This window comes from Schistosoma mansoni, chromosome 2 (genome assembly GCF_000237925.1).
Source record: "Schistosoma mansoni strain Puerto Rico chromosome 2, complete genome".
Taxonomy (NCBI): domain Eukaryota; kingdom Metazoa; phylum Platyhelminthes; class Trematoda; order Strigeidida; family Schistosomatidae; genus Schistosoma; species Schistosoma mansoni.
In genome coordinates, this window is record NC_031496.1 from 24,276,165 (window position 1) to 24,294,717 (window position 18,553).

The 18,553-nt window shown below is 37.3% G+C and overlaps 1 protein-coding gene across 1 annotated transcript in view; it reads left to right on the plus strand.

Moving 5' to 3' along the window:
* Nucleotides 1-6,104: 6,104 nt before the first annotated feature.
* Smp_166280 (glutaminyl cyclase (M28 family)) overlaps nucleotides 6,105-18,553 on the plus strand; it is a gene marked incomplete at both ends in the record, with an annotated part of 19,486 nt that continues 7,037 nt past the window's right edge. Inside the window, 4 exons of the mRNA XM_018796166.1 lie at nucleotides 6,105-6,185; nucleotides 12,264-12,410; nucleotides 12,450-12,710; nucleotides 14,954-15,109. Of these exons, the coding sequence (XP_018650405.1) occupies nucleotides 6,105-6,185; nucleotides 12,264-12,410; nucleotides 12,450-12,710; nucleotides 14,954-15,109 (645 nt within the window). The remainder of the gene's footprint in view (nucleotides 6,186-12,263; nucleotides 12,411-12,449; nucleotides 12,711-14,953; nucleotides 15,110-18,553) is intronic.

Sequence of the window (18,553 nt, forward strand, 5' to 3'; positions counted from 1 at the left end):
ATTTTGGACAGAGGCAATTCCAAAAATACCAGAGAATTTTTAGAAGCTTGGCACTCAGGTCAATCAGCAATAAACGAACATATTGAAATCAATCCAATCTATCAACCAATCAAGAAAATTATGCAGGAACATAGGAGCAAAAATCAAACCAATAGGAGATACAACCAAAACAAAGAAATAAACAATGACAGATTTAAGGTCAATAAGAACCAATCGACATCGAGGTGCAGAGGACAAGCTGTGAATCACATGTGGAGAAATTCAAACACTTCACTTCTACCCGAAGTTTGTGCTGATGATGTCGTTCAGAAGGACGATGAAAGCTCCACGACCAAACCATCCAGCTCAGAGAACATACCAACATCCAACCATTTTAACCTTGTCAATATTTAGCTTCTTTATTATGACTGTTTTTGGATGGACGTGTAGAGCCAGTGAAATCTCACTGTGCCTTCGGCAAATCACGCGGCAGTTGGGTCAATGTGTATCGAGCAGATCATCGATCCCAGTGAAAGTGAAGGACAATCAACACACATCAGTTAATCATATTCCATGGATTGGAGCATGAGATGGTGGTCTCTCTATCTTCTCTGGACTCATTCTTACTAATATATCTCTATAACAACGTCCTCTATGTTATATGGTCTCCAAAGCAGTCATAGTACTTCGGTACGTCGAATGGGTAATACACGTTAGATGTAGACTGAGATGTATGACTTCAAAATTAGTCGGTTCATTACACAGTTCTCTTCAAACTCGTGTACGCCTCCAAACATTCGACAGAGATCATCAACGTTGATAATTTGCAAGCGTGTGTGTATGCACATCATATCCTGCTTATAACATATCTGTGGCTTATTTTTATCTGGTTAACGCTTGATTAAGTCGAGTTAGTTCACTTACCTCCTTCAATCTGCTTCGATCTCTCCTCCTTGTTTCGTTTCTTTGATTGTCTGTTGTAATCACTGAGTGCATGAAATATATATGTTCAAAATCCATCCTCGAATTTGGTTTATTTAATTCCGTTATTCAATAACGCGAGTTAAGTTGATAATTATACACGAGCACGAACGATATGTGTATTTCAATAACAATCATTCATACGATCCAAATCCAGTCAGATATCCGACCACTAAAGTTTATTAATATCGAAATTCCATCGTTCTCAGTCCGCATGTTAGTCGAGATCTAATCATAAAGACAGTGGGGAGCTTGATAACCAGTGTCTACAAATGTATGACTACAGAATTTTTCTTTAGACTTGGACTGCTGAACACGGTCGTCATTCTGTGCAAGGAATGGTGTCTCTTGTTTGTTAGTAACAAATTCGCTTTCAGTACATTGGTTTATTTATTTGGGGATTCTGCGATTGATTGATTAGTTTGTTAATGGTGTTCAATATGTTATGTTTTCGCTGTTAGTAAATCAAGCCCGAAAAGCGTTTACGTAAAACAGTCGTTGTATTTGGTCATCATAGAAGTCTCAAACCCTGTCGATAGCACTGACCTACCTAACCACCCCAACTTAGTCGTCAACCCAAGCAGACCGAGGTAGATGGATGAAAACACCATGTGTTTTCAAGACACTCTTTCCTGGTGACGAATTATGTTTGACCATAAGCAGTCAGATGATTAACTCTTACATTCAGCCAACACTTGGAAAGTATTCGGGACTGTAATGTACTATGTCTGAAGAGCGGTTTTGCGCATTATACCGCAACTAAATGATTATTTGTATTATCAGTCTCACTCCTAATAGTATCTAAACGATTGAGAGTGAAGAGGAACGGAGCCGACTCCAGGATGAACTTGAGAATAACCCAAACTTCAATCAGATCATAAGTGTTCCCGTCGCATATAGATCCCATAAAAGTGATGGTCATTAAGCTATCAGCGAGTACGGACAACTCAACGTTCTTACCACTCCAGATTGTTAAACCCTTTATCACTCCCATGACTTAACAGCAGCATTGAAAGACACGATCGTCTGTCAAAAATCAGCTTGGTCAAAGCATACAACTAAATACCTTTAGAAAACTCATACACTATTTCCCATTTACAAAACTGAATAAAGTAAAAGTAAATATCGTAGTAGAATAAAATGATACCATTTATTTTATGGATTCTCCTAAGCTGCTTGCCATTCAAAACCATTATATTGATTATGAAAGCGAAACCGTTGCACACACTTTTTCAGAAACGTCTAGAACAAATTGAGTTAACATGTGAGGAAAGAATAGTATTAGGAGACAATAAAACGAAGGAATTATTGTTGTTCAAATGTTCGTATATTTCAGGCTAAATACATGAATATTTTACAAGGGCATGGAAACAGAACTTTTCGGCATCCAAAATGAACTGTAATATATACTAGTTGAGTAAAGCTCAGAAGTAAGAATCGAAGTATCAGAAACTTACAGTTTCTGGGAAGAGTAATACGTATTATATTCACAAAACGAGGTCATCGGAGAAAAAGGACATTGATAACTGTTTCTTTTGGTTACATGAACTGAGTTTAAATCTTTATTACAACAGCTTCGGCAATGCGTACCAATCTTGAATTCTTTTGTTTATTGATTATTTTGAAAGATTTCGGAACTCCGACCTCAAGTCCACTGTCGAGCAAATGACAAGTAATTGCATTTTTTGAAAACCTTCTGTCCGTCAAATCTCAACTCTTTAGCAATTTGTTTGGAGATGCGGGCACAAACCATGCCTCCCGTTCTTCTGATATATGCTCTTTATCAGGTAAATGTGAAATCGTTAACGCAATTAGAGTTGACATAAGGCGAGTATCTGTCCACATGTGGTTGTCTCAACGAACATTTCGTTTGGTACAGGAATACGAACTTGGTCACTGGAAAAGTTCTTTTTGTATTGCCTTTGGTTTAAAATCAACCCTTCCAGCTATTTCATCACAAGACATTAATGGCAAATCCTAACTAAAGTCAAGTGACAAAGGCCTAGTCAAGATTAGACTGAGAAATACCAAAATATGGTCACAAAAGAACATAATAAGAGTTTGCTTGCCGAAAGAAAGGAGATTGCACTAAAATCCTGTTGGTTGTCACTAACATATTTATGGTGACTAAACAAGAAGGCTGTTGGAGTCGTGGATGTATGCTGCCTGATTATGTTCCAGGCAAGCAATATAAGCAGTTGCTAAAGACGTACGGTGATGGCTCACTATTGTATGCAATGACACAGGCGAATTTGTCATAGTGCTGGTACTAACCACACGCATATGAGATAACTGCGAAGATAGATACCCAACATTTAACACGGAGAGAAGGCCAACAGTGATGAATGCGGAAACATTTATTTCAATCGGAAGGCATGGCTCAGCCTCGCAGATGTGGTCATCCTGTATAACTGGTCTTCATTCATATTAGATATATTATCCTATCTTCAGCCTAAATGTGTTCTTCAAAAGTATTGAGTAACATATTGTTAACTCGTGTGGTACGATGAGTCAGTGTAGACAACGACGCGACCTTCATGTAAGATCTTATAGAACAGACAGTTACATCATGACCTATCTACAATTTTAGGATTCGGTCTATAATTACAATAGTACTAATGACGAGGTTGACCATAATTCTACAAATTCACCCATTGTCTTAAAACCTAATTTTTAAACCACCTTAAAAGTTTTTCATTTCACTAGTTCATATTTCCTCTTCCAATAATGTCTTCTGTAACTATTATTATTATTATTATTATTAATGGCTTTAATCTCTTCTACTGACGCCAATATTATTACCTGATCTACTACCTTAAGACTAGATTCGATTATTTCATTTCCCTTTACTAAGAGGGTGTGACATCTTACACCTATATATAAATCCATGACGCTCTTATCTGTGTTTGACTGGATAAAGCATTAACTGATGAAAATTCCTTGTTATCTTACCTAGACTTCATGATAGATTCACCTTGCAAGTTATGAGAACCAGTCAGTTGATTACACTGCTGCCATTCTGAATTTTGATTCAAGTTTTCAACCTGCAACGTTTCTCCACGTCATAATAGCTTGCTGGACATCACATAATCTTCCTCACACATTGGTCAGCCGCCACAATTTTGGGGCCATTTGTAATAGTTCCGCGCCCATATTTCTTTACCGAAATCCGTATCGCAGTGAAAGTCGATGCTATTTACATTGCAGTTGTAATTGCTTACGGTACAACGCTTGGACTTTCAAGATAATTCAGAAATCCTTTGTCTTCCTTACGGAATATGTAACTTGGGAACTACCAGTTCAAATGGGTCTCCTACCACAAAAAGTAAACGAACAGGCGTCTTAATCGAAACCGCCTTGAGTTAGGACACACGCCCTTCTGTACGTCATTATTCATCACCCTTGCCATTTAGTGTGATCTTTGGAGTGTTTCACCAGGTTCCGCAGCTGGAATCAAAATTCTGTACTGATAAAAAACGAGTTTTCTTAAAACACCAGAATCACTCGTGTGAAAACCAAACACTTAGAAGGCAACCCCTTGTCTGCCGAACTCCTCATTACACCTCTCTTCAGCACTGACCATGAAGTGATAACGCAATATTTATCAACCAACGTTCACAGAGAAAATTTTCAAACATATAACAATCACTCTAAATCAACACGTTTTGATAGGACCGTACAGTTCCCAGAAAACCTAAAAGAATACAGTATGGGAAGCACTTTCGTCTCTTATTTTGTTTCACTCGTTCCCCGTATGCTATGACATCTTTGTTGTATCCTAAAATTGTATAGTATTCAAAACACGGCAAAACCTAGAACTTTCTAGGTAAGCTTGAGTGCCTTGTATACTAAAAACATCCCGAATAAAAACATGTCGTCCTTGATGCATTTTTATCAGTCACTTGGTATGTTTCTATGCATATCTTCTATTTGAGTCGTCTCCTAACCTTCTCAATGTATATTAACATCTGTTTTAACTCTAGCAGATGAAATATGCGTTTTGTTTGTTCTTCAGGGTCTTCATTTGAGTAGTAGGTATGTGCAACAGATTACAAAGCGATCTAATTATTGGCATGGTGCTAGAAACGGAATGGCAGAACAAGTTGGTTGACAACAAAAGTGATCACGAAGTAAGGCCCTGAGTGATCCTTTCCAGTACTTAAATAAATAAGACAGTCGCCGGATAGTCTTTTCGCAGTCTCAGTAGAAAGTGGTAGCACTATTATTTTCGTTAGAAAGATCACTAACACACAGGTCGGAATTATAGAATAGTTTACATGGACATTTTTGTAAACTCATTCGTGTTTTGTCTTGAATAACTGTTTCCCCAAGTCTATTTTGCTTTTGAAACATTTCACTGGTCTGTTGAAGGAAAGAAAATTACAGGAGATTATCAAACATTCAACGTCCAGCTATTCGTTCTTCAGGGTAAGGGTGGATTCAGCTTAACTTATAATTCAGCCACAATTAAGTGTTAGTTCATGGGCCCAATAATCACTTCAAATTATTTCGGAAGCTCCTTTTCGTATCCTGAAAGCTAAAATCCAACGGCGAGCCATGAAATCCGTTCTGGGACTCAAATTCAAGCCTTATAAGGATATCCTCCAATCACTAAACCTTTACCTATTGGAGAATAGGCGTCCTCCAGGTGAACTTATAATGGATCGCAGCATTCTTATCACTTATGAACATCGTCTTAAACACCTACTTCAGTTTAGTTCCATACGAACATAAGGGGCAACACCCAGAAACTAGAGACACAACACAGCAGAACGGACTGTAGAAACAACTTCTAATCCTTAAGAGTCGTCAAATGCTGTAATTCGCTGCCGACTGAGCTGGTTCAAGCGAATTCCCAGGAGTCCTTTAAGAGGGAACTTGATCTGTTATTAAGGACTAATGATTATATCTTACTATGATTTACTAAGTTCTTTTTTCCCTATTATCATTACTATACCTAGGTTTTTTCCTGGAGGCATTGGTGATCCACTACTACTGCCCGTTAAGCAAAAGCTTCTTCTATTCCGTCCACAGCCATTTGAACCATTTGACGCATTTTTGTTTAACACAGCTAACTAATATCTTCTTGCCAGTCACTGCTTCGGTTTTTCAAGGCTTATTCACTGTTATGCATTATCGCTAAAATGGTTTATTTGGAGATCATAGCAAATGGCCTACTGTTTCTTACGTATTCAGTAGCATGCTTTACAAGTTCATTTACTAAAGTGAGCTACTTTTTTGCGTTCTAAACTGTGTTGGTATTAGAAAACATTACATAGCCGTTTTTACTGTTTCACTCACTGTATAATGGCGAGAATAGTCTTACTTTTGCGCGTTTGACATCACACAGAATATGAAAAACTTCAAAGGTTAGCTTCAATAAATCTCTTTTGGAAGGCCCTTAAAGTAGAATCTCAGTGAACCTCACTGTCTACCAATTTTTTTTTAAACAGAAACTTTCTGGTTACATATAACAGCCATATTCTTTCAATTTAGTAAACATCACATGTCCTGGTTGATTTCGGTTCCTGAAAACGTGTTACTCCACCTGTCCATTAGTCTTTACTAATGGGGATGGGAAGTCTACCAACTCATATTAATCCTTGCAGTTTGTAACACTGTAGAGGTCTAATCTCGTTTTGAATATATCAACAGAAGGTGCTGATATTACTTGTCCTGGTTGATACTTCCAGTAATTCACTACTTGGTGCGAGAAACGAGACTTAAAACGTAGACGATTTGATCTCGGTATCTGTTCTTAGAATGTTTTCTCAAATGATCAGTCCTAGACGGAAGGAAGAGATTAGAAATATTAATACCAAAGTCTTCATTTACTATACGATAAGCCAATATTAGATCACCCCATAATCTGTGGTAAAATGACGGGAATAAGTCGAGGATCTCAGTCTTCTTTCACAAGATAGGTTAACGAGAACTTTCACCATTTCGGTCCCTCGTCGTTGGACTCGTCCCAGCATATCCGCCTCATACTTGAAACAAGAACTGGCTGCGTGAATCCCATATTTCAAACGCGGCCTCACGAAAGTCTGGTATAATACCCTAAACATTTCGTCGTCCAAGTAATGAAATGACATATGAATAGCCCTTAAGATCCTGAAGCTTTTGACAACGATAGCCTTACATTTACTCTTCATTCTAAGATCTTTGATTATTATGACTCCCGAATCTTTATAGTTCATTACTTTAGGTAACACTACTCCTCATATTGAGTAGTGTTATAGATCTTCGCAAATATTTATTTACATCATTATGCTCTTGTCAGAATTTACTTCTAATGACCACCTGTTCATCTATGCAACCAATGAACTACGTTGCTTCTCAATTATACTTACTTACGCCTTTTACCCCTTATGGAGGAGCATAGGCCGCAAACCAGCATTTTTAATCCAATTCTCTCCAGGGAAATCCTCTTCAACTGTTTCCAGTTATTACTCATCCTTTTTCGTGCCTGCATCCGATTGCCGGCGCAGTGTGTTCTTTGATCTTCCACTTTCTCGTTTCCCTTCACGATTCCAAGTTACGGCTTGCCTCGTGATATAATTTGGTGATTTCCTCAATATGTGTCCTATCCACTTCCAGCATCTTTTTCTAATTTCCTCATCAGCTGGAACCTGGTTTGTCCTCTCCCACAGTAGGCTGTTGCTGATGGTATCCGACCAACGGACATTGAGTATCTTGTGTAGATAACTGTTTAAAAATATTTATACCTTCTTGATGAGGGCTGTGGTAGTTCACCATGTTTCATCCCCATAAAGTATAACTGTCTTCATGTTCGTATTAAAGATTGTGATTTTGACATTGGTTGACAGCTGTTTTGAGTTCAACAAGTTCTTCAGTTGTAGAGATGCTGTTGTTGCTTTGCCATTTCACGCCTTTACATCTCCATCAGATCCTCCACGTTCATTGACGATGCTACCCAGATATGTGAAAATGTCCACCTGTTCCAGGGTTTCTCCATCAAGTGTGATTGATTTGGTTGGTGTTCTCCGTGTTGTATTTGAGGATCTTGCTTTTTCCCTTGTTTTTGTTGAGGCCTGCTGATGTAGAGGCTGCTGCTACACTGTTTATCTTCATCTGCATTTGTTCGTGTGTGTGGGATAGAACAGGTAGGTCATTTGTGAAGTCCAAATCGTCTCACTGAATTCAACCTATCCATTTTATTGCGTGCTTCTCATCAGATGTTAAGGTCTTCTTAGTCCAGTCAACCACCAGAAGAAAGAGAAAGGGGGAGAGTGAGCAGCCTTGTCTGACTCCGGTCCTTACTTGGGATGCATGTAGTCCGTCGTATGAATTCCGTATGATTTTGACGATATTCTCATTCCAAAGTGCCGAAGAACTTTCTATAATGTTCTATCCATACTGTCAAATGCTTGCTGATAATCAAGGAAGTTGATGTATAGTGACGAGTTCCATTCAACTCATTGTTCAACGATGGTCTGTGGTGTCACGTTTTGGTTTGTGCATTACCGATTTTTATGGAATCCAGCCTGTCGACCTCGAAGTCCGGCGTCTACTGCGTCTTTCATCCGATTCAGCAGCACTCTGTTGTAAACCTTTCCTGGTACGGACAGTAGTGTAATGTTTCTGTAGTTGTCACATTTTCTTAGATCTCCTATCTTTGATATCTTGATGAGGTATCCTTCTTTCCAGTCCATCGCCACTTGTTCTTCCTCCTAAATCTTCCTGAATAGAATGTAGGGCAGATTTGCAATTAATCCTATGTCTGACTTTAGTGCTTCGACTGGTATATTGTCAGGTCCTGTCGCTTTCCCACTCTTCATTTGTCTGATGCCCATCCTGCTCTCTTCCATAGTTGGTGGAGTGATATCTGTAGTAAAGTCTGTAGGTGCTGCTTCAATGTCCGTTGGGTTCCATGGAGCTGGTATATTTAAGAGCTCCTCGGAGTATTCTACCCATCTTTTCTTCTGTCCTTAACCGGTCTCTCTGGTTTACTATATTTCCCTGCAAGTTTCTTTGTTGTGTCATGCAGTCGTTTCATACTTCCTTCTCTTCCAGCTTTTTCTAATGTCGGCCCTAATACTTCTCTTCACTTGTTTGTTTGCTTCAGTGTGTTCAGCTTGTGCCTTCACATTCTCTGCTGTTGTTCGGCTGTTGATAATTGCTGTTTTCTTGTTCTTCTTTTCCTCAATCTAGTCCAGGGTTACTATGGAGATCCATTCCTTATGGTGATTGTTGTTTCCGCCTCCTGACACATTGAAGTTAGTGCTTCTTTGATCCCTTTCCAAATGTTCTTCATAGTAGTTTCTTCTTCTTTCACTAGATCCTGTAAGGCTTGGAACCTGTTGCTGAGTTATCTTGAATTCGTTGAGTTTGTCAGTATGTGGAAGGAAGACTATGGAACCTTTGTAATGTTGTTTCATCTTGGCCACAACCAGGTGGTGACCTGAATCTATGTCAGCTCCTCTACTAGTCCTAACGTCCCCCATTGACGTTCTGAAATTTTAATTGATACAGATATGATCGATTTGGTTCGTTCGGACTCATGTAGCTTTGTGTATGCGTTTGTGTGGGAATATTGTGCAGCCTATCACCATTTTGTTGAATGCACATAAATTTGCAAATCTATCTCCATTCTCGTTCCATCTTCCAGTCAGTCCATGTCGTCCGATGATATCTTCATATCCAGTGTTTCTCATTCCGACTTTGGCGTTTAAATCTCTCATCAGGATTGTCAGGTCGTTTCCTGAGCAATTCACTATGATCGATTGCAGCCTCGAGTAGAACTGATCTTTATTGTCGTCATTGTTATCATTGGTCGGTGCATAAAATTGGATAAAATTCATTATGGTTTCCTCTCTTTTTCTTTTCAATGATGTTTCGATGATTCTGGATCCGTGAGATCCCCATCCTATAAGTGTATTTCGTGCTTCTTTGGACAGTATTAGAGCGAACCTCTGAGTGTGTGGAGCATTCTCCCTTTCGTCACCGGAGTGCAGCAGCATCTCTTCCATATTTAGCTTTTGTTGTCCAGCTTGGGTCCAATGTGTTCCGCTGATTCCGAGAACCGCCAAGTTGTATCTCCTCTTTTCCGTAACTATTTGTCTGGTTCTCTCGGTTTTCGACATTGTGAGGCCGTTCTGTGTACCTATGTTAATTGTTGCTGTGGTTGTTAGTAGGGGGCATGAACCTCGTGACTTCCGAAGAATCTCGGCTTTCATCATGAGACGTTATAATTCTTCCTTCAACTCCGAGGGCAGAGTTCAAGTGGTCTAAATTGTTTATTCTGGTTAGCGTTTTTTTAGCAAGGTTGTTTTCTACGGGATGGGGTTGTCGACCCCATGCCCAACCCTCCTCCTTTGTTTGGGCTTCGAACCTGCAGTAGTCCTAGAAGAGCTACAGGCGTAGTCACTTATATAAGTATTTCCAGCTAAAGACGACCACAAATATTTAATTGGTGATTCCTCATGAATTTTAATCACAATCATTACCTTCTATCGAAATTGTTGACCTAGTTCATTTGGCGTCTACGACATGATTGTTCTATGATGTAGATTAGATTGGTCATGTGATTTGTGGAGACAATGGGGAAATCTGTATCGTACATTTAGCTGGGAGTAGCTTTCAACACTCGTAATTTGTACTGTAGCATGACTTTAAGACGATTCTGGTCTACAACATAAGTTGTTCTACCACTTATTGTACAGCATTTTTGTTTTTAGATACGTAGAAGAAATAAATAGTTCTGTGGTCCCTCACTAGAAGATCAATAAGCTATAAACTATCTCTTACGTTGTATGGCCTAGACACAATGTTGTGTATGTATGAGTTACTGTCAATATTCCAAAATATTTAGATAACTTCTATTTATAAATCTTGACCTTTTATGATGACTGACGTCATTTTATTTATAACACGTAGGCACTCTGTTTCGTTTTTCTCAAAAGAAGAATAACAAATAACAATTGTGAAACTTTGATAACCGTGTGATAATAGAAAACCTCATACCTTTCGAATTAGCTACGATTAAGGATTTCATTGGCATCATAAATTTATCGAAGTTAGATCGCCATTGAAAATCTGAGAGTACTGGACGGCCGTTTCGTTCTGGTATTGGAATCCTCACCCGTTCACATCTACGACTCCCCACTCAGCAATTGAACCCAGGGCCTTCGGTCTTGCGCGCAAACTCTTAATCTCTAGACCACTGAGTCGGCATCCAAAGGTGTTAATTTCCAACTTCGACCAATCTACGACATTACCCGACCGTCTTTTATTGTTTCGGGGGGTAACCGTCTCACACTGTAGAGGATTAATTACTCTGTATCTGACTCCAATAAATAAATAATATCCCGCTAACTGAATATTTAATGCAGGCTAAATCTCATAGTAAATTATGGGTTTACTCGAGATTATTCAAAAGCCTGAACACCAGTTATAGAGATAGTTTATTGTTGAAGTTTGGTAAAATCCGCAAGCGTACAGATAGCAAGCACACAGGAAGAACAAGTGAGTAAGTATGTGTATGTGTGTCGAATAGTGCTAAAAATCCATATATATTTATGAGTGTTAATGGACTGTGGGCAAATTATTGATTGTCTTTGCTAATAACCAATGAGAGAACAGACCAAAGTTGATGTGCAGACACATGTGCTCAATCAGACTCACACATAAATTTACAAAGTGGACTAAATGTCTAAATTACAGAGGACACACAAATAATACAATAGTTGAATGGGCTTGCTACAACACTCCACTTTTGCTAGTCACGGCTTGATCAAGGAGTAACTTCGCAACGCTATTGCGTTATCGTCTTACAAGCTTGAGTTCTGACATATTAGTTACTACTGTATTTTGCATCGCAACTGGTGAACTTCGATTAGCGACTAATGTTCGCTTACTTTGTAGGTCTAACAGCCTCTAATGCATTTCTCATTCATTGTGTTTTTTTAATCTGACAATTTGGCTGTATAAATAAACTAGACGTGCTTACCGCCATTATTAATATAGAGCCTGGCACAGGTTTCCGCACACGTATGATCATCATGTAAGACCGTCTTAATTGTCCGTTTAAGCTTTTGTCGGAAGGAAATGTTTGAGTGGGAAGTCTGTCACTCATAAAACATTTGCATTTCAGTTAAACTATAATATAATGGGTATAGTTTTACAATATGAATTCTAAATATATCACGATAGTCTGATTGAGGTATTTATTTTCCGGATTATGTTTCGATTTTTTGTTCAGTTTAACTTGAATAAATTTAGATAATTTACAGACATAGCTAGCTTCCAAGAGATAATGTTGGTCTTTTCTGTTAATATAGGGCAATATCATACAACCTGAACTGTCACCAGATTATCTGTTTACAAGACTTAGAAGTCGTTCGGTAAAAAATAGTTTGGAACGAATTTTTAACGAAATCAATATTATTCGTAATGTTGGCACCCCTGGTCACCTTAAAGTTAGAGAAGTGAGTGTATTAACACAAGTCTAAATACTTTAAATGAAGTTTATTCAAGATTATTTAAACAAACGCGGTTGGGAAACTGATTTGGATACTTTTGAAGAAAATACAGTGGTTGGTGTTAAAACATTTCACAACATTATTGGCTACAGAAGTGACCCAAACTATACGAAATATTTGATTTTGGCTTGTCATTATGAATCAAAACTTCTCCCTAATTTTGTTGGATCAACAGATTCAGCAATGCCTTGTTCAATTATTTTGAAAATTGTCGACATGCTTAACTATGGGATTAAAGCACTGAAGGTATGGAGCCATTCTTTTGTTTACTTTTTGTGATTATTATAAATTTTCTATTAATTTAAGCCTGGTAAAACATTAGTCACTTTTTCGACAGTATAACCGAGATGTTTTTTTTAAAAATAAACCGTGAGAAATAATGAGATCGTGGTTGGAGGTGGCCAACAGGAAACCCTGGACCCGGGTTTCGTGCTACTTGGCACTCGTCAGCAAGGTGTACCTGTAATCTTGAGGGAACTGGTGCTTCCTGGCGGATTACTATCCCGTGTCACTCAGCTTTACAGTCAGAGACGTTACCACTGAGCTATTCGGGCCGCAACCAACCTCCTGTAGGACGGAATTGACACGCATGACATTGATCACCACCCAGTGATCAATCAATCGTGAGAAATAATATTTTAATCAGCAATATCTATAAAAATTTTACTTATAAACCGTCAAGTTTATAATCATAATCCAGTTACACCTAGTCAGGAGTTGCTAACCGAGTTGCTCATGATAGACACCTTAATTATATAAACCTTAACAGACTAATAAAAGTAGTTCAGTTTACAAAATATAATATAGGATTGAAAAAAAAACTTTCTGCATCTACAGTTAATCAAATTCCGAAAGATACAAGTAAAAGGCTTGAGAATCGTTCACTTTTATCAGCCAGTATTACCTATAAAGATAAATAATCTCTTAACAAATATAACAGGTGACTGAAATACCTTATTATGGGCACTGACATATTATTCTAGTGATTTTTTGGCATAACTTGATACTTTCAGGTTAATCCGGATATTGGCAATTGCATAATTTTGCTAATATCATTTTTGAAAGAATAACTTCACAACTTTATACAAAGGATGTCGCAAAAAACCAGCCTACAACCCTAAAATCATCTTTAGGAACCCAGTGACGAATCGTTTTATTAAATATGAAAAATACCTCCGAATTAACCATTACGGCTTATTAACCTCCTGAAAATGGTTTTGCTTAAAAATTGGCACAAATACTTCATTATACTTTACTCTGATTAAAGGACGCAATAACCAAATAATATATGTCCTTTATTATTCAAAAAACCTATTTCATGATCTATAAGAGGCGTTGAATTGGATTAAATAGAGGACCTCTCCACGTACATATGGATAAATAGTTAGAGCTATCATCACTTATATAAATGTATACAGTCAACTAAAATCAAAATTCTTTATCGTAGGGATCGCAGAAATGCTATAAAATTTCTCGAAGCATGAAATTCAAGTCAATCTGTAATCAGTAGACATGTTGACATAAATCTGGTCTACCCATAAAGTCGATCAATAACATCGTCAGTGATCAGACTAACAAATCAGTTAACTGGAATATGAAAGTAAATTTGAATCTTAAAAAAAGCTTACCAAAATAACTAATCATAAACAAGATGGTTAGAACAGAAGTGATTCGGGGAAAGTAGAATAGTTTTTAAGACCTTATCCCTGTTTAAAGTAAACGCTGATAATATTGTTCAGAACGGTAATCAAATTTTTTTCAATTAAACTACCTAGCTGAAAGAAACCACTAGAAAATGACAATCTTTGTTGTACTATTTTACGTAGTTACTTTTTGGTTACATTATTTATTATTAATCTGGACATCATCAACACAAACTTCTGCCCGAAGAGAACAAAGCTCCATCAAAATCATCCACCTGAGCTACAAATTTCAGCCCATCATCATTTTACTTAATAATGAATATCCGAATTCCTGAACTAAACAGTTGACAAATATCGTTAGGTGTCATTTGTATAAAAAATGTATAATGAAGTTGATATAATCGGGTTACATAGTAGGTAACAATCGACACGTTGCGAAGTAACCGATATTCATTTGGTTCGATTCATCATGACATCTCTAGAGTTTCTTACATGTAAAATCTATTTCAAATGGACCGTTTATATTGACAGATTATATTATCATGAGTCAATTGAATCTAGACCACCATGGAAAACCTGGAAGCACTGGACGGCCGTTTCGTCCTATAATGGGACTCCTCAGCAGTGCGCATGATTTCAATATAGTTAACAGTACAATAATGTTAAATAAATGAGTGTTTGGTAATCAGCAAAAAGTTCATGGCCGTCTTCTTACTACCGTGGGATTCCGTACAAATCTTTTAAATTATATAGTATTTAGAAAAAATTTAGGAATCTACATTGCTGAATGATCCTAAATTGATTATGTCCAACATTTGCTTGTTAATCACTTCTCTCTATTCGTAGAAATCTGATATTGGTTTGAAGCTGATATTTTTTGATGGAGAAGAAGCTTTCAACCAGTGGACAGATACTGATAGCTTATATGGATCTCGACATTTAGCTAAAAAATGGAACAGTACAACATTCAAATCATCTAATGAAACAGAATTGAGTAAAATTGTAAGCACTTCAGATATACCGTAGTCATAGTTTGTCTAATAAATAATGTTTTATCATACATTCTGATTTCAAACTGTTTAGAACTAGCCACTATCCATCTTTGCTTACCATGCTTGTGAATTTAGGCTATATCGAGGCAATACGCACAGTATGCACATATGCCAATTAGAGACTGACCAGTTGCAGTCCTAAAAACATCAATGGGAAGATTCAAACAAACAATACTAAGTAAATGTTTAGAACTTAATGAACTAGAAATTTGAATAAACCAAAAACAACAATATAGGCAGAATAATATAAATTCGTGATATTTCATGGTTTCTCATCAGTTGCTTACAACCATATATGCATTAAGATGTAACATTGAGGTATGATATGATGTGAGACAATTTATGACAGCAATGAACTACACTCTGTTGTAGATATACTAATGACACACTTCTTGTCTGCAACAATCAGAAACGTTCTATTTACCTACTCAACCTGTTTAACAAAGCACACAATGATATAGATTTTACTAAAGAACGTGAAGTTGAAGGTAAATTCCATTTCTTAAATATTAAGTTGACACGAACCTCAGACGACACACTACAAAGATACATCCACTGCAAAAATATGTGGAGTGGAGTTTATCTAAATTACAACAGCTTTTGTCCAGTAATTCATTATCTGTGAAAAAATTATATTTGAAATAGTCTCAGCGATTGAAATATAAATAATTCCAACGTTTCGTCCAGCTAACTTGTCTGGACTTCTTCAGGGAAATAATCAAAATCAAAATCATCAAAGAAATATATAATGTTTTTTAACAATCATATCAAAATCTCTACTACTTATTAATCCAATCATATTTGGATGTCGAATTTTTGTAAACAGGATAATATGAGTCAGTTGAATGAGAATCAAGTGAAAAGTTCAACGATGTGAATTCAAGGAGACTGGATGAATTGTGTGTGTGTATGTATGTATGTGTAAGATGAGTTATTAATGAATGATATTCAGTGTTGATATGTTTCTATGTGAAGTAAAAATAAGAATAAAAGTGCAAAACGAAGGTTGAAAAGTTTTTTCGGAAACATCGAAATTGCAAATAAAATGAGAATCATCAAGTACATAATTGTAATGTCAAACATAACTCATATTGATTTCAGTCATAATAACGATTCATGTAAAGTAGACAGGTTGAATAAAAGAAAAGGTCAAATTACTTGTTGATGAATATTTGCCAAGTGGTAGCTAGCTGAATACCATCCTTTCTGTTTAGGCTGTTCTTATTCGCCCATATATACAGCGCTTCTGCTGTCAATCTTTCTTTATGAGTGTTGAATCCTTTTTGAAGTATTTTGGCCCCTTCAAAATTAATCATGTGTCCCGTTTCCAACGCATGTAACGCTATTGCAGACTTATTCTCAAGTTTCTTTAAGTCAACCGAAGTTTTGGGAACGTTTTTTAAACATTGTTTGTGTTACTTCGACCTTACCTTCAATTGTCTGGATGTTTCTCCAATATAAGCTGCATTACAATCATGACAATTGATCTCATAGACAATATTTTGTTGTTCTTCCTTTGGTAACCTATCCTTAACCTTCACCAATGACGATCTTATAGTGTCACATGTTCTAAAATACACTCTTGATTTTGATTATTTCCCTGAAGAAGTCCAGACAAGTTAGCTGGACGAAACGTTGGAATTATTTATACTTCAATCGCTGAGACTATTTCAAATATAATTTTTTCACATATAATGAATTCTCTATACTCGGCGCTCAATTATTGTCAAACTATTCGTTCTAACCTTGACGAATATTCGTATAAATTTTGTCCAGTAAGTTACAAAAAGGGGATTGTATGAACCCTTTTTGACTGCGCTACTAAACCTTGCTCAAAGGAAAGCCTGGAAGAAGAATTTGCCTTCACTACAACTCGCCTATATGAGAAAGCATATCCAGAGAAATTCATCGAAAAGTATGCCAAAACCAATGTACGTGTTAAATATGATACAGTGGTAAAGAAAACCTGCTTTTTACATGTGCACTTCAAAAAAGATGTAATCACTGGGATAATTAACCACAGGATAAATGCTGAGTTGAAGGTTGCTTATTCATCAGAAAGACTGACAACATTATGTTAAGCGAACTGCTCATTCACTCAAAAAAGCAAAAACTAACAGGTCTTCTTTTCTCAGTATCTCCGACTACATTTACCAATTTACATGTATGTTCCAAGGCACCTACCTTGGAAGAGCAGAAAGATGAGTACATGTTAGGATTTCTAGGCACGTTCCAAAGAATTTGAGAATGAGGGGCGCAACGGCTCTAAACAGCGCAATAACTCGGCGTTTAATTGAAATCGAACACACCTTTGACATCCCACAATTCCTCAAAATTACTACTGTTATTATTATTTGAACACAAGTATTGGTACAAAGGGGCACCGAATAAATATGCGCTACACAAGTTACTTGATTTGTGTGTCGGCTTTGATACTGCCCGGGTGCCTAAACGGAAGCAGGTGGTTTTCTTAGGGGAACACGCCCGGAGCCTTTGACTTTAAGGTCTGATCCACAAGGCAGTGGAGCAACGTCAGGAGGTTCAGTCTCATAGTAACAGGTGACCAAAAATGGGTTCATACGCCATTTGTTCCCTCAGGATCCTGGAGCCCATGTGCACCATTAGTTTGGAATCAGGGTTTTCAAACTCCCCTAGGTGGACCCTCAATATCCACCTAACCGGTTAAAACGCCGGACATTCGCTTTTTTGTCCTCTCGATTTCGTAAACAACACCCCCGCCACGAAAAGACAGTGAGTAAGACCTCCCTGGCAATGGTTGTTTACGCGTGGTCATGTGAGTGTATTTCGAGACGGAGAGCAGACTCTCCCCACCGTCGGCCATACCAAGGCATCTGGGAGCGAATTTAACTCCTCGACCAGTAATTAAACCAGCGCCTTCCACGTGACAGACGGAGGTGCTCACCACTATACTATCGAGGAGCACAAATAAGGAGGAGACAACTAAGTTCAGCGTCTGTCCGGTTTGCCAAAGCAGTCGTAATAAGGAATTTCAAACTTAATTTATGTATCCAGAAACAGTTAGTAATCAACTTAAGCAACCTAATATACCCATTAAGCCATAAAATAGAAAAATTACTTCCTTGATAAACGAACACTTCGTTGGGCCAATCTTTATTACTTTTAGTAATCAACCTATCACTACCTTGGCAATTCATTATTTTTTGTCATTGTTATTATAATGCCCTTATTTATTTTGCTGTATAGTCTTTCAAAATTTGAAAAATTCCCATATTGTGATTTAGAACAACATATATAAGCGAACAATATTGTTTTCGATTAGATCCTCATCAGGCTTTACTCTAATATACAGTAATATTTATATGCATATACGAAATTATTAAACCAATCAAGGCAGTTTATGAGTTATCATTGT